Here is a 12,425-nt window from a genome sequence, read left to right as displayed (position 1 = left end):
TTTTAAAAATTTCTCTTTTGTACTAATATTAATCCATTAAAAAATATATATTTTTAGAAAATTTATGCCTCGGTAATTATCAATGATTATCATTACTGATAATTAATAGTAAGAAGTTTAAAATAAATAAATAACATTGATAAGCTTTAAAAACTTTAATTTATAAATTCTTAAGACCAATCCGCTGTCTTATTCTACTGTACAAATATTTATATGGATGATGATTATCATCTTCAGTTTCCGGGATTCTGCACAACCTGCGGAACCTCGGGGAGACAATAAGTAAATTTTGTGCGATACTATACGCGCTGCTTGTTGTCCAGTAAAGACTCATACCCTGCAATTAAATGAATATAAATAAAATATAATTAATTAAATAATTTAAAAATTATTTATTGACTTACTGAAGGAACCATACAAGCGAGGGGTACCAATATCAGCGATATTGCTCTGCCGACCCACATGGAAAATTTTTGAACTTTTGATGGCTTTTTTATCCTCATCATATGTAACATCTGCAAAATTAAATTAATTGATCTTTAAAAAAATTATTTAAATAAATTAAACTAGCAACCTTACAGTTTAATTTGCAAATTTCATTTAAAAAAAAAACAATTTTATCAGATTACTATCCTGGAGACAAAATTTTTCTTAACATAAATAATAATTTACCTCAACATTAGCCAGGTTAAAAACTCCAACTAAAATAGGCAATATATAAAAACTATCAATAGCCGTGAGATCAGATATCCACCCATATCCTTCAACTGACAGCTCCAAAAATGTTTGATGGGCAGCTAAAATTTTTTTGTGATTAATTATTTACAGTTAAATAACTTCAATATTTAAAAATGAAGAAATTTATACCTTCAGTAGGATAAGGAAGCATGAAGCATATATTTCTAATACTAGCTGACAACATGACCCACAGTGGCACTTGGAAGATTACAATAATCATTCCTTTCATCGGATGACAGTTGTCCCGAATAATTAATTGGTCCCATTGTTTTTTTAACTGTTGATATTTTATAGTATTAATTGAATATTTTTAAGTATAATAATTGATAAATAATTAATTAATTAATTTTTATACCTACAGATCTATTGTAAACACTTCTACCATAATCTTCAGTCCATCCATAAATAGTGACAGCAATATTTGTTTCTCTTTTCAACTCTTTTACAAGTTCATTCATTTCATACTTTACGTGTGTCACCTTTGCTAATATATATTGCTGAAATAATTAAAAATATTTAGTTATTATTCAATATGACTCTGAAATTCCATTTATAATTTTTTAGAACTTCTAAAGATAAAATTTTTTTTTTTGCTATGATTTTTTTGTTAAAAAAATTATCAGATGTCCCAATTTCAGTATCATTATTTATTAAATAAATTTTATTTAGTATTAGATTCAAAAATTAGTCATGAAAATTGATTTAGCAGGTATTTATTTAATTTTAAGAATTTCTGTAACAAATAAGTGATCGCAAAAAAAATTTTTTTTTTAAATTGACATTTAAAAATTTAAAGAAATTAAAAATGCAATTTTTTTTAATGTAATGAATTAGTTTACCTGATATAAGGAGCAAGGTAAAGTGACAAGTGTTCTAGCTGTACAAGTGACAAGTACAATAGTAGCCCACCAAGGCAAACCGGTACTTGCATGAAATGATATCAATGATTGTTGACAAAATTCAATAGCCGGATTATCAATTAAAAATTTCATCAGCACCTCATATTTTGTAATCGGTGGACTGATAGCAGTCGCTAAATCTACTGGAGCAGTGGTATACTTTCTTGACAGCTGACTATTTGTATTAAAATTTTTAAACAACCCATTTTTTTTCTGTCTGCATTCTTCATTATTTACAGAGTTATTATTTAAATTATTTTGTAAACAAATAGATCTGTAATGTAAATTAAAACTCGGATTTTTTATGACATTCTTCAGGTGTCTTGTAGTTCTGATAAACATTTTGTGGTTAATAATTTTTTTTGGTAATTTTAAACTATAATTACAAATTTACTATTTTCACTTTTAATTTTTAATAAATAAAATTGATGTAGAAATTTTATTTTAGTTCACTTTTAATTTAGGTTAGAATTCACTGTTGTGATGATGATACTATAGTTAGTCGACGTTTTTAATAATTTGATTTTTTTTTAATAATTAAATTAAAACAAAAAAATTACACTCACAGTTTTTCAAGTTTTTTACAAGTGAAAATTTTTTTTATTTGTTTTGTAATAATTTTTACAATAAAAAAAAATTCGAAAGATTTTTAGGATGGATTTAAAATTTTTCAATTATTGAAGAAATTTTTCTTACCGACAGTTGAGTGATAACATCTGACGATAAGTTTTCCTCTTTTTTCCTCTGAGAAAAAACATTCAATGTCGAAAGGGAAAAGAAAAGATGTATAAATTTCCTGACTATGTCATAACCAAATCAACAAGCTAAGAGTTAGAGTAAAATATAGTATTGAAAATGACTTCATAAAACGTGAATTTATAATTTATTAAAATATTTCTTCCTTGTGATAATGGAATACTCAAAATCTACATTGAAAAAAGACATTGAATTAATGAAAATACCAAAAGAAATTTTTGTTGATTGTAAAAATAATTTTAAAGTTAAGGAATTATTATTTACTTACTCATTATTCGGTGGTGTAAATACAAGAAATTTGGAATGTATTACAAATTGGTAATTATAACATAAATTTATCATCAATACTCTTAATTTACACATCAATAAATCACGAATCAATATAAAAAAATTATCAAAGATATTTTATATTCTAAATCACGTGGTAAGACTTATTTATTTACTTTTACTTTCAGCCATATGCTTTCTAAACTATTGCATCAGAAAAAAAATAATTGTATTTACAATCACTAATTACTCAGCTATTTGTCCACGTTATCGTTGAATGATCACCAAAATGTCTTGTTTCACTTTCAATTAGTCGCTCAATTTTAATTAAATTTTTTTTTAGTTTTACTAAGTAAGTAAGTAAATAATAAAAATTTTGTTTCAGGTGTTGATTGAAAAATTAATTAGGAAAAAAATAATTTAGCATAAAATAATTAATTAAAAATTATAAAAATGGAGTGTTCTCCAAGAAGATCAAGATCTTTAACTTTTGATGTGCCCAGTTTATTGGGATCATCATACCCGCCAGCTTTGAATTTTGTTCCAAATGAAAATTCAACAATTAAAAATTCATTACTAGCACTTGGCACAAAATGTATTCGTTCAAATACAAATTTACCCCCACATGCATGCAGTATGGATAACAACACTGAGTATAGCAAGAAAAATGCGTCAAGTTCTAGGGAAAATGAAATTAACGTCACTACTAGTTGCAGTAGATCAAAAAAAGCAATATTAGACGGCATGATGGACGTGTTTGGTTCTGTTAAATCTTTTGTACGTAAGTTACCAAATGTAGTATCTAATTTAAATGAAGAATTTTCTGTCACGTTAATATCTAACGGTGATAATATTCCGTCGAGAGATTTGTATGTTAGTGTACCTTTAAGTAGTAAAGAAAATATTCAAATTAATACGGACATGGACACGAATATGAAAATTGATGAAGATTCTTCGAGAACCTCTGAGGCGTTTAAGCCCAGCAGATTTTTATCCGATATTTTTGGCAAGCCGAGAAGCAATTTATCACACAGAAAATTTCTTAGCGCTGATAATATCCATCGACAAACCTGGAGTGAGCATACCAAGTATACTGAAGAATTTTTTGTTGATGTGGCGTTCGAAGCGGCCTGTGAGGAAAGTATTGGAAACAGTTTATTTTCCGGTGGCGCTCCAGTTGGAACTAAAACCAAAATACTGGACACACAGCCTGAAAGCATGGAAATTGATGGAGAGGATTTTGATTTATTAAATTTATCGTGTCCGAACAGTGTACCTGAAACCAAGGATGTTGAAATGATCCAAAAAGAATCGTTGGAGATATCTAAGTCAATAATAGAAAATAAAAATTCTATTGAATGCAAATTTACCTCTAGAACTCGAGAAATTTCAGAAAGTTCTGATGGATCTGGAGATAGTTTTATTGTTTTCGAAAAATCTCAGAAAAGTGAGTATTGCTCGACCAGCGGAGATGATGATGATGAAGATGATGATGATGAAGATGATGATGATGAAGATGATGATGATGATGAAAATGATGATGATGAAGACAACGATGAAGATTCTTACGATAAATTCACCATAGAATTCACTTCTAAATCTGACTTCCGATCTAGACGCTACTCTGAAACTTTTGATGACTCCGATAGTTGTGTTGATGACACTGATTTTATTATGTTTAAAGATGTTTCGCCGATAAAATGTTCTGTTGAATATTCAGCCGTGGATTCACCTGGTGAAAAAAGAGAATCAAAAGTAAGATTTATTTTAATTTACTTCATTATTTTAATTTATTGTTATATTTACTAATCTTTTGTCATTTTAGGTACGTTTTGATCCAAAGCCGCTGATTCACACGATGATTAAATGGAACTATGCATATCGTGCGGCTCGCAAGGGACCTTGGGAAGAGATTGCGAGAGACCGCGAGCGTTTTCGGAATAGAATAAATTCAACAGGTCGTGTTATTAATCCTATTTTAAATACAGAACATCGACAGAGCATTCGGCAGATACGTTTTGATTTTCAAGACTGATTAAATGGATAAATGAGATCTTACAGTTCTAGAGATAAATTACTTTAATTTTAATAAATAAAATACTAGTAAAAAATTCAAAATTTATCTGACGATGCAATTTAGCTTTTAATGTTACGTTAATTATTAATTTACATTTTAGTGTACAGCTATTGAAGTTGTAAAATAAAATTGTAACTAATAAAATTTTTTTTAGTTAAATTGAGAAATTTTTCATGCTTACACGAATTGATTTTTTATTTTGCTTAACACATTTGTTTAAATAGAATTAAATTAAACAACTTCACCAAAATTTTAAGCTATTTTTGAAGAAATAAATTTTTAAAATTAAAATTTAAAAAAATTATGGTATTTTTTAATTAATTTTTCCTGCCTTATCAATTGACGATATTAAATTATTCTACACACTTTTGATAACACAGTAGCAAGCACGTGCTATACACACACAAGCATATGTCGAAATATGGCTTACTTAGTTAATTTACGGTTGATATTAAATAACAAAGTTAGATTATTAAAAAATTATGAAAGGTATCGAAAAAAAATACAGATCAGAAGTGTCGGAACTGATTGGAGTACTGCAGAAGTTGATGTGCCACTTGGAGATGGGTGAGTATTATTTTTTTTAACTGTAATTAGGTTATAAATTGATCACAACTAATACTGATTTATTTTTAATTTGGCCTTCAGTTCTTATTCAAATAACTAATTGATCAATGATACTTTAGTGTCTAGAAATTAAGATATAAGAATTTTTGATTTTTTTTTTTCATCAATTAAATTACAAGAGAAAAAAATACTTTAAAAAATTGCATAGATAATTTTTCATACTTTCAACTTGTAAAATTTTTTTAAATAATTTTTTCAATAAAATAAATTGTAAACATTTTCAAAAGTCAGGTAATTTAATGAGAATTAATTTAGCAAATATTTAATAATTTTAAGAATTTTTTTAACAAATAAATAATGGCAAAAAAAAATAGAAAAAAAAAAATTGACATGTAGAAATTTAAAAAAATTTTTAATCCAATTTTTTATGAATAATTTTTCAAGAAAATTTTTTTTTGTCAAATAAAATTGAAAAATAATTAAGTGACAGCTAACTTCAATTTCATTAACAATTGGAATGTATAATACTAAAAAAAATTTTTTAAAAATTGCACTTACAGTTTTTCAAGTTTTTTATAAATGAAATTTTTTTGTAATAATTTTTTGAATAAAAAAAAAATTCTAAAAATTTTTAAATGTCAACTAACTTAATTTTCATTTAGAATGTTACATAAATATGAAAGTTTAAATAATTTCGAGTAATTCTAGATAAAAAAAACTAAACTGTTTCCCAACTACTTTCATTAAATTGTAATTTTGACAAGTGACATAAGCTAGATTATACATGGAACTAAATATAGACAATAAAAAAATTAAATTTCTTAAAAATAACTCCAGAAACTTAAAAATAGCCTGAAACTTTCATAGAATAATAAGAATAACTATTCATATTATATTCTCTCAAAAATAAAAATAAATTTTTTGTATTACTAATGTGTACAAAGCCGATTGGCGTTTAAATAAATAATACATCATGCTTTTACAACTTTTTTTTTATATTTAACTAAAACATTATAAAATGCTTTGATAATTAAATAAATAAATAATAAATAATATAAATCATAAAATAAAATGAAAATTAACTTAGCAGATAGTTGATAATTTTAAAAATTTTTGTAACAAATAAATTATGGCAAAAAAAATTTATAAAAAAATTGACATATAGAAATTTAAAAAAAATAAAAAATTCAATTTTTTAAAAATAATTTTTTGAAAGAAATTTATTTGTAAAAAAAATTAAAAAATAATCAAGTGACAGCGAATTTTAATGTCATTAAAATAAATCACAATAACTAATAATTAAATAAAATTTTTTCCAGAAAAAAAATGGTCATATCAACGGGAAAGCTGGCGAAGATGGCCAATGGTTCTGCGATGGTGTCATCAGGAAAGACATCAGTGATGGTAACATCAGTATGCAAAACGCAGGCATCATCCAGCTCATTTATGCCTTTGATAGTAGACTACAGGTTAAAAGCCTCAGCAACCGGAAGAATACCAACAAACTTTCTTCGCCGTGAGCTCGGGTCAACCGAGTATGAAATAACCGCCGGGAGGCTAATAGACCGCACAGTTCGTCCAAGTTTTCCAAAGGGCTTTTGCTACGAGACCCAGTTGATCACCAATACGTTTATGATTGACGGTGAAAACTTGCCAGACGTGTTGGCGATAAATGCAGCGTCTGCCTCTTTGGCTCTGTCAGACATCCCATGGAACGGACCCGTGGCAGCGGTGCGAGTCGGCTTCATAGACAACGACGTCGTTGTAAACCCGACTAATCATGAATTGCAACGGAGTTCTCTTAATTTGATAGTCTCTGCTGCTAACGACGATATGCTAGTGATGATGGACGGATACGCGAACATGATTAACAGCGATGATCTGAAGAAATCCATCCAGCGAGGAGTACTCGAGTGCCAAGAGATAATTAAAACGATAAAAAAATTAGCAGCGACTCACGGGAAGCCCAAAAGACCTTTTGAAGAAGTAAAATTCGACGAAGAACTTCTGGCTTCAATAAAATCTCTAGCTGAGATACAGCTGCGGAATATTTTCACGGATTTCAACCACGATAAAATATCCAGAGACAACGCAGTCAATAATTTAAGGACCAGCATAATGGAAACCATGAAAAAGAGCGTCGAAGATTTGAATCTTACGGTGGTTGTGGAGGCTTTTAACATGGTAGTCAAGGAGGTCTTCCGAGAGCTGGTATTTGAGACCAACCAGAGGTGCGACGGTCGTAAGCTGGACGAGCTGCGTGACATAAAGTGTGAAGCGGGTCATTTAGAATTGCTTCATGGCTCTGCGCTATTTCAGCGCGGACAGACGCAAGTCTCTTGCTCGGTGACGTTAGACTCTTTGGACAGCGCTCTCAAGATGGACATGGTCTCGATGCTCACCAGCGGAGTGAAAGAGAAAAATTTCTTTCTTCACTACGAGTTTCCTCCTTACGCGATAAATGAAGTCGGCCGGGCTGGAGTCGTCGGCAGGAGAGAAATGGGTCACGGAGCGCTAGCAGAGCGTGGCTTACGCGCTGTAATTCCTGAAGATTATCCATTCACTATCAGGCTCATGAGCGAAGTGCTTGAGTCTAATGGTTCCTCGTCAATGGCCAGCATCTGTGGTGGGAGCTTGGCGCTTTTGGACGCCGGAGTGCCGATTTCTCAATCGGTTGCCGGTGTGGCTATTGGCCTCGTTACTAAATACGACAAAGAAAGCAATACAATTAGTGACTACAGAATTCTTACTGATCTTTTGGGGATTGAGGACTATTTAGGAGACATGGATTTTAAAATAGCCGGGCCGAGAGATAAAATTACTGCAATTCAAGCTGATATTAAACTTTCGGGGCTTCCAGTGGAGATTGTAGTGAAAAGTATTGACGCTGCTATTCAGGCTAAGAAGAAAATTCTTGATATTATGGATCAGACATTGGCAACTCCGCGGAATAATAAAGTCAATCTTCCTTTGATGGATACCGTCGAGGTGCCGGTTCATTTACGCGGACAATTTTTGGGAGTCGGTGGATATAATTTGAAAAAAATTTACCTGAAAACTGGGGTGACTATTCAGCCGCAGGATGACAAAACGTACTCCATTTTTGCCCCCAATGAAACGGCGATGAAAGAAGCTAAAGAGATGGTTGATGTCCTGCTGAAGGACAAGAAGACTCCCGAGATGTATTTTGGAGAAATTTACCAAGCTAAGATTGTCCAAGTCAAGGACAGTGGTGTTATGGTAATTCTCTATGATGATATGAAACCTGTTTTTGTACCCAACAGTCATCTGGATCAAACTATCTTTGCACATCCCAGTGCTCGGAACTTTGAAGTCGGGCAAATGATCAAAGTCAAGTATCTCGGTAGAGAAGCGGAGAGTGGAGCTATTAGACTTTCAAGCAAAGTTTTGCGAACGACTAGCTCTTCTATAAGGAGCCGTTTTAAATAATTACCTAGATTAATTGATAAAATTTTGTAAATATTTGGTTATTTAAATATATAATTAGATTTATCTACCTCGTAAATGATTGTAAAAAATTAAATTTTTTAATAATAAATTATTCTTAATTGTTTTTATAAATATTTTTTAATCTACAATATAAATATGCAAATATTACTTTTACTATCGCTGAATGTTTCCGGAAATAGATTATTAAGAGATTAAAATAGAAAGTTTACTCATTACAATCAAGGTTATATAGGAAGTTGATTTTAATACAAATTTGTGGATACATCCTAAGACTAAGCCCTCTTGAATTTTTTTCACTTTCTGTTTTTATTCTAAGTATATATTATTACTCATTAATTATCATTTTTATGTCTTTTAAAAAATTTTAGCGTTTATACACAGGAAGATTATAATCTCAAAGGTTTTAATGCCCGAATATTTAGTTAAAATTAAACTTTTTAGTTGTATAAATAAAAATTTTAAATTACTTTGTCAAAATTTCGAATTTACTGCAAATAAAATAAATTACAATGATAATAGCAAAATTTGTATTTTCCGCTGCATTTACTACGAATGCAGATTTTTAAGACTATAAAGTATTAAAATAGAAAGTTAGCATCAAAGACTCAGTTAGGATAACTACTGTCAATCAATTTGACTCGACTTTGATCTCTCCCGAAAAATAATTCTCGGATTAAATGACGGAATGCAAAACAATATTAAATTTAGCATAAAGAAATGAATTTTTTTGGCAAAAGCTTGCTTTTAATAATATTAAAATACATTTTTTTTAGCAACCGATACGACTTTAAATTTATTAATAACCATTGAGACCATTTTTATGTATGCGAATTATCATAAAAAATTGATAAAAAGCCAAGTGAAGAAATGTTTCTGCTTAAAGGCTCTTCAGATGCGCGACACGCTGGGATTTCATTGTTTCAAAAAATTTTCATGTGACTTGGCACCTCAATGTAGTTCAATGTGCGAAAGTTTGAGCATGACCTTGAGGATCATCAAAAGCTGGTGACAAATTGACTGGATCAGTTTTTAAGACCAAACAATCTGTCTTATTCTCGCTAAGACTTTCAACAATTCCATTTCTTCTCATTCTTTTTTCTCAGCTTTTACAACAGTAGCATCTAAAATAAAAAATGGGCAATTTAATTCGTTTTTATTGGTTGAAGAATATCGACGCTGAAATTTCGAGGTCCCGAAAGACGTCGAGGTACCTTAATATAACTCGAGTGCGTCTCCATGCAGAGCGATAAATGCGTAGGCGTTCTTGACGTTTGCCAATCCTAGCTGATCATCAACGATTTAATACCGGTGGTGGGGTTCTCCCGGAGGAATTTTCATCGGGACATTAGCGGTATCTGGACCAGTTAAGACTTCCACGTCCTTCGCAAACATTCGCTCCATTTATTACATCTCTTCTTCTTGATCTTTGGAATCGCTGACGGGAGAGCGTACTGTAATTACGTTTTATTATTAATCATTACTTTTAGTTTAAATTAGCAGTTTGGTTGATACAGCAACAAAGTAACGATAGTTTGTTTTAAAGGCACGTGTTTACCGGATTTCCAGTGTTGGCAAGTGAAAGCTCTAGAAAAACACGCAACGATGCCTGCCGCAGCTCACGAAACCAAAAGTCTTTTAACAACGTACTTAATTCTTCTGGCGTTGTTAATCAGCCTGTGGTTATTGTACTCGGGCATCTTTTAATGTTAGTTGATTAATTATTCTTCAGCAGTGATGGTAAGTAATTTTCTTCAGTATAATAAGAGAAACAATTTAGTTTTTAAACAATCCGCATTTTTGTGACAAGAAATGTATTTTTTAATCATTTTATTTTTTAGCTGAAGAAATAAAAAAATTTTTTCAGTCTTTTTTTAATTCAAAAAAAATATTTAAATAGGCAACTTGCAAATTTTCATTCAAAATTTTGGTAAATATTTGCAAGTGGGCTCCATTTTAATTTTAATGTTTTTGATCGAAATTTTTATTTAATTTTTTTTTTTAATTTTTCGTTTTTTTTATGTACTTAAAAAATATATATCAAAAACATAAAAAAAAAAAAAAAAAAAAAAAATGAAATAGAAATTTTATCAAAAAAAATGAGAGAAAATTTTCCAACTTTTGAAGGCAAAAAAACTATTGAAATTTTTTTTTTCACTGCATTTTTTATCATAAATTTTTCACCTAGTTATGGCCTAAAATGAGGTTAACCCCACTTGTAAATAATTACCAAAATTTTTCTTTGCCAAATCTAGAAATTTTTTTTTTAATAAGAAAGTTATAGTAAAAAAAATTTTTATTTCTTCACTTAAGAAACAAATTTTTTAAAGACTTAAAAAAAAATTAATTTCTTCTTAAATCATTGCTAATTTTAAAAACAATGAATTTATTTATCTTCTTCACCATAATTATTCTTAAACACTCCTATTCTCTTTATCTAGCATTGAAATCACTGCAATGACAAGAATTAAGATGCAGAGTTCTTTTACTTGACCCAATTGACATAGTCTGCTAACAACAACAATTTATTCTTCATTCTAGAGTTAAGTGTGGAGAAAATGACCATCAACGTAGCCGTGGACGAATCATCTTCTCAGCGACCACCAGAACTGACCGGTCAACAAACTTTTATTAAAGAATGTTCGCGTGTGATTGCAATCAGTCTATCGATAAGACAATCAACAGGATTTAAAGCGCATTAATAATCAAAGGAGCTTGCTACAAGAGTAATTATCATTACTTTTGATTAAGTATGTCTCCAGTCTACAATATGATTGCCAAAGTCACGGTTGCGTAATGTCTGCAATGTGTATAAACGTGATTAAATTTCTAAGCATGCTTATAATTTATAATACATAATTATTCAAGTGATGTACGAGTGAATCTCGATGTTTTTTTTTTCTACAATTTACAATATAAATATTTACGTTTTAAAATTTATAAATCACAAGTAGTAAGATTATTATTTATTATAAACATTCTATTATTATCTCACGTTCTACATTAAAAATGTGTTCCTGCGGTGCTCACTCTTCAGAAATGCGGTGTGTGGTTATCTTGTATTTAAAACTCGTGTTTTTTTCTCTCATCGCAGCACCGATTTGATGATACTCCCCAATGAAACTCTCGATAGTAGTGTAAGTAGTCAAGCATAAGTAAACTAAATTCATGAATTTAGTTTGCCAGGTTGAAAATAACTTTCATACTCTACTCCAGCTCTCAGTAGACACTCAATCCAGCGATAGATCCAACCGGCATTTTAGGTGGGTTCCCAAATAAATAATCCGCTTAAATTAGCTATCTCTTGAAGAAAAATTATTTCCGTCGACAGTCTGCAATTAATTGAATAAACAAATAGATCTAGTAAATCAATCCTCGGATTATATTCTTCCTCATAATGATAATAAATATTTAAATTAACAAAAATGACTCTCTGTGTTTACAAATCAATGAATAACCGGAAAAGAAGTCCATTAGTCTTTATAGTTTAAAATAAACCCAACATCTGTGCAATATCACCAGCGAGTAGTTAATGGTCATCAACTCTCTCGAAAACGAAACGATAAAAGGCTAAAAAAAAATGTTACATACTAAGAAAAACGTTTTTATATACGCACAACATACTTTTCAGAGATTACAAGACACTGGGTTTT

At 29.9% G+C, this 12,425-nt stretch overlaps 3 protein-coding genes across 6 annotated transcripts; 2 read left to right on the top strand and 1 right to left on the bottom strand.

Moving 5' to 3' along the window:
* Positions 1-140: 140 nt before the first annotated feature.
* Positions 141-2,794, bottom strand: LOC141531156 (cytochrome c oxidase assembly protein COX18, mitochondrial). 3 transcript variants are annotated; one of them, XM_074248710.1, is made up of 7 exons: positions 2,662-2,794; positions 1,578-1,911; positions 1,098-1,235; positions 868-1,015; positions 673-797; positions 405-515; positions 141-337 (listed from the first exon to the last, which is right to left on the bottom strand). In XM_074248710.1, exons 1-7 carry the CDS (start codon positions 2,754-2,756, stop codon positions 161-163), a joined length of 1,128 nt encoding a protein of 375 aa, XP_074104811.1. In that variant the 5' UTR covers positions 2,757-2,794; the 3' UTR covers positions 141-160. The 3 variants fall into 3 exon arrangements, with proteins under 3 accessions (XP_074104811.1, XP_074104813.1, XP_074104812.1); XM_074248712.1 differs by lacking the exon at positions 2,662-2,794 and adding an exon at positions 2,334-2,472; XM_074248711.1 differs by lacking the exon at positions 2,662-2,794 and having other exon boundaries at positions 1,578-2,172.
* LOC141531155 (uncharacterized) lies at positions 2,557-4,896 on the top strand. 2 transcript variants are annotated; one of them, XM_074248708.1, is made up of 3 exons: positions 2,557-2,711; positions 3,046-4,415; positions 4,486-4,896. In XM_074248708.1, exons 2-3 carry the CDS (start codon positions 3,114-3,116, stop codon positions 4,693-4,695), a joined length of 1,512 nt encoding a protein of 503 aa, XP_074104809.1. In that variant the 5' UTR covers positions 2,557-2,711; positions 3,046-3,113; the 3' UTR covers positions 4,696-4,896. The 2 variants fall into 2 exon arrangements, with proteins under 2 accessions (XP_074104809.1, XP_074104808.1); XM_074248707.1 differs by having other exon boundaries at positions 2,678-2,817.
* Positions 4,897-5,147: 251 nt separating this feature from the next.
* On the top strand, positions 5,148-11,716 carry Pnpase (polyribonucleotide nucleotidyltransferase 1). The gene is made up of 4 exons (XM_074247702.1): positions 5,148-5,304; positions 6,624-10,228; positions 10,319-10,512; positions 11,214-11,716. The coding sequence occupies exons 1-2, from the start codon at positions 5,159-5,161 to the stop codon at positions 8,752-8,754; spliced, it is 2,277 nt and encodes a 758-aa protein (XP_074103803.1). The 5' UTR covers positions 5,148-5,158; the 3' UTR covers positions 8,755-10,228; positions 10,319-10,512; positions 11,214-11,716.
* Positions 11,717-12,425: the final 709 nt, after the last annotated feature.

The sequence above is a fragment of the Cotesia typhae genome, unplaced genomic scaffold, assembly GCF_013202065.1.
Source record: "Cotesia typhae breed Kobodo isofemale line unplaced genomic scaffold, CoteBio_Ctyphae contig_5, whole genome shotgun sequence".
NCBI lineage: Eukaryota > Metazoa > Arthropoda > Insecta > Hymenoptera > Braconidae > Cotesia > Cotesia typhae.
The sequence above is the reverse complement of the archived record's forward strand: the minus strand, read 5'-3'. Positions and strand labels throughout refer to the sequence as shown.

What these genes read in the sequence shown, in the direction of transcription:
- LOC141531156 (XM_074248710.1), bottom strand. Translation starts at nt 2,756, where the DNA reads ATGTGTAAATTAAGAGTATTGATGATAAATTTATGTTATAATTACCAA. An exon ending in TACCTTGCTCCTTATATCAG is followed by an intron (nt 1,236 to 1,577) that starts GTAAACTAATTC and finishes TAATTATTTCAG; the next exon opens with CAATATATATTAGCAAAGGT. An exon ending in TTAACCTGGCTAATGTTGAG is followed by an intron (nt 516 to 672) that starts GTAAATTATTAT and finishes TTAATTTTGCAG; the next exon opens with ATGTTACATATGATGAGGAT.
- LOC141531155 (XM_074248708.1), top strand. Translation starts at nt 3,114, where the DNA reads ATGGAGTGTTCTCCAAGAAGATCAAGATCTTTAACTTTTGATGTGCCC. An exon ending in GTGAAAAAAGAGAATCAAAA is followed by an intron (nt 4,416 to 4,485) that starts GTAAGATTTATT and finishes TTGTCATTTTAG; the next exon opens with GTACGTTTTGATCCAAAGCC.
- Pnpase (XM_074247702.1), top strand. Translation starts at nt 5,159, where the DNA reads ATGGCTTACTTAGTTAATTTACGGTTGATATTAAATAACAAAGTTAGA. An exon ending in GATGTGCCACTTGGAGATGG is followed by an intron (nt 5,305 to 6,623) that starts GTGAGTATTATT and finishes AATTTTTTCCAG; the next exon opens with AAAAAAAATGGTCATATCAA.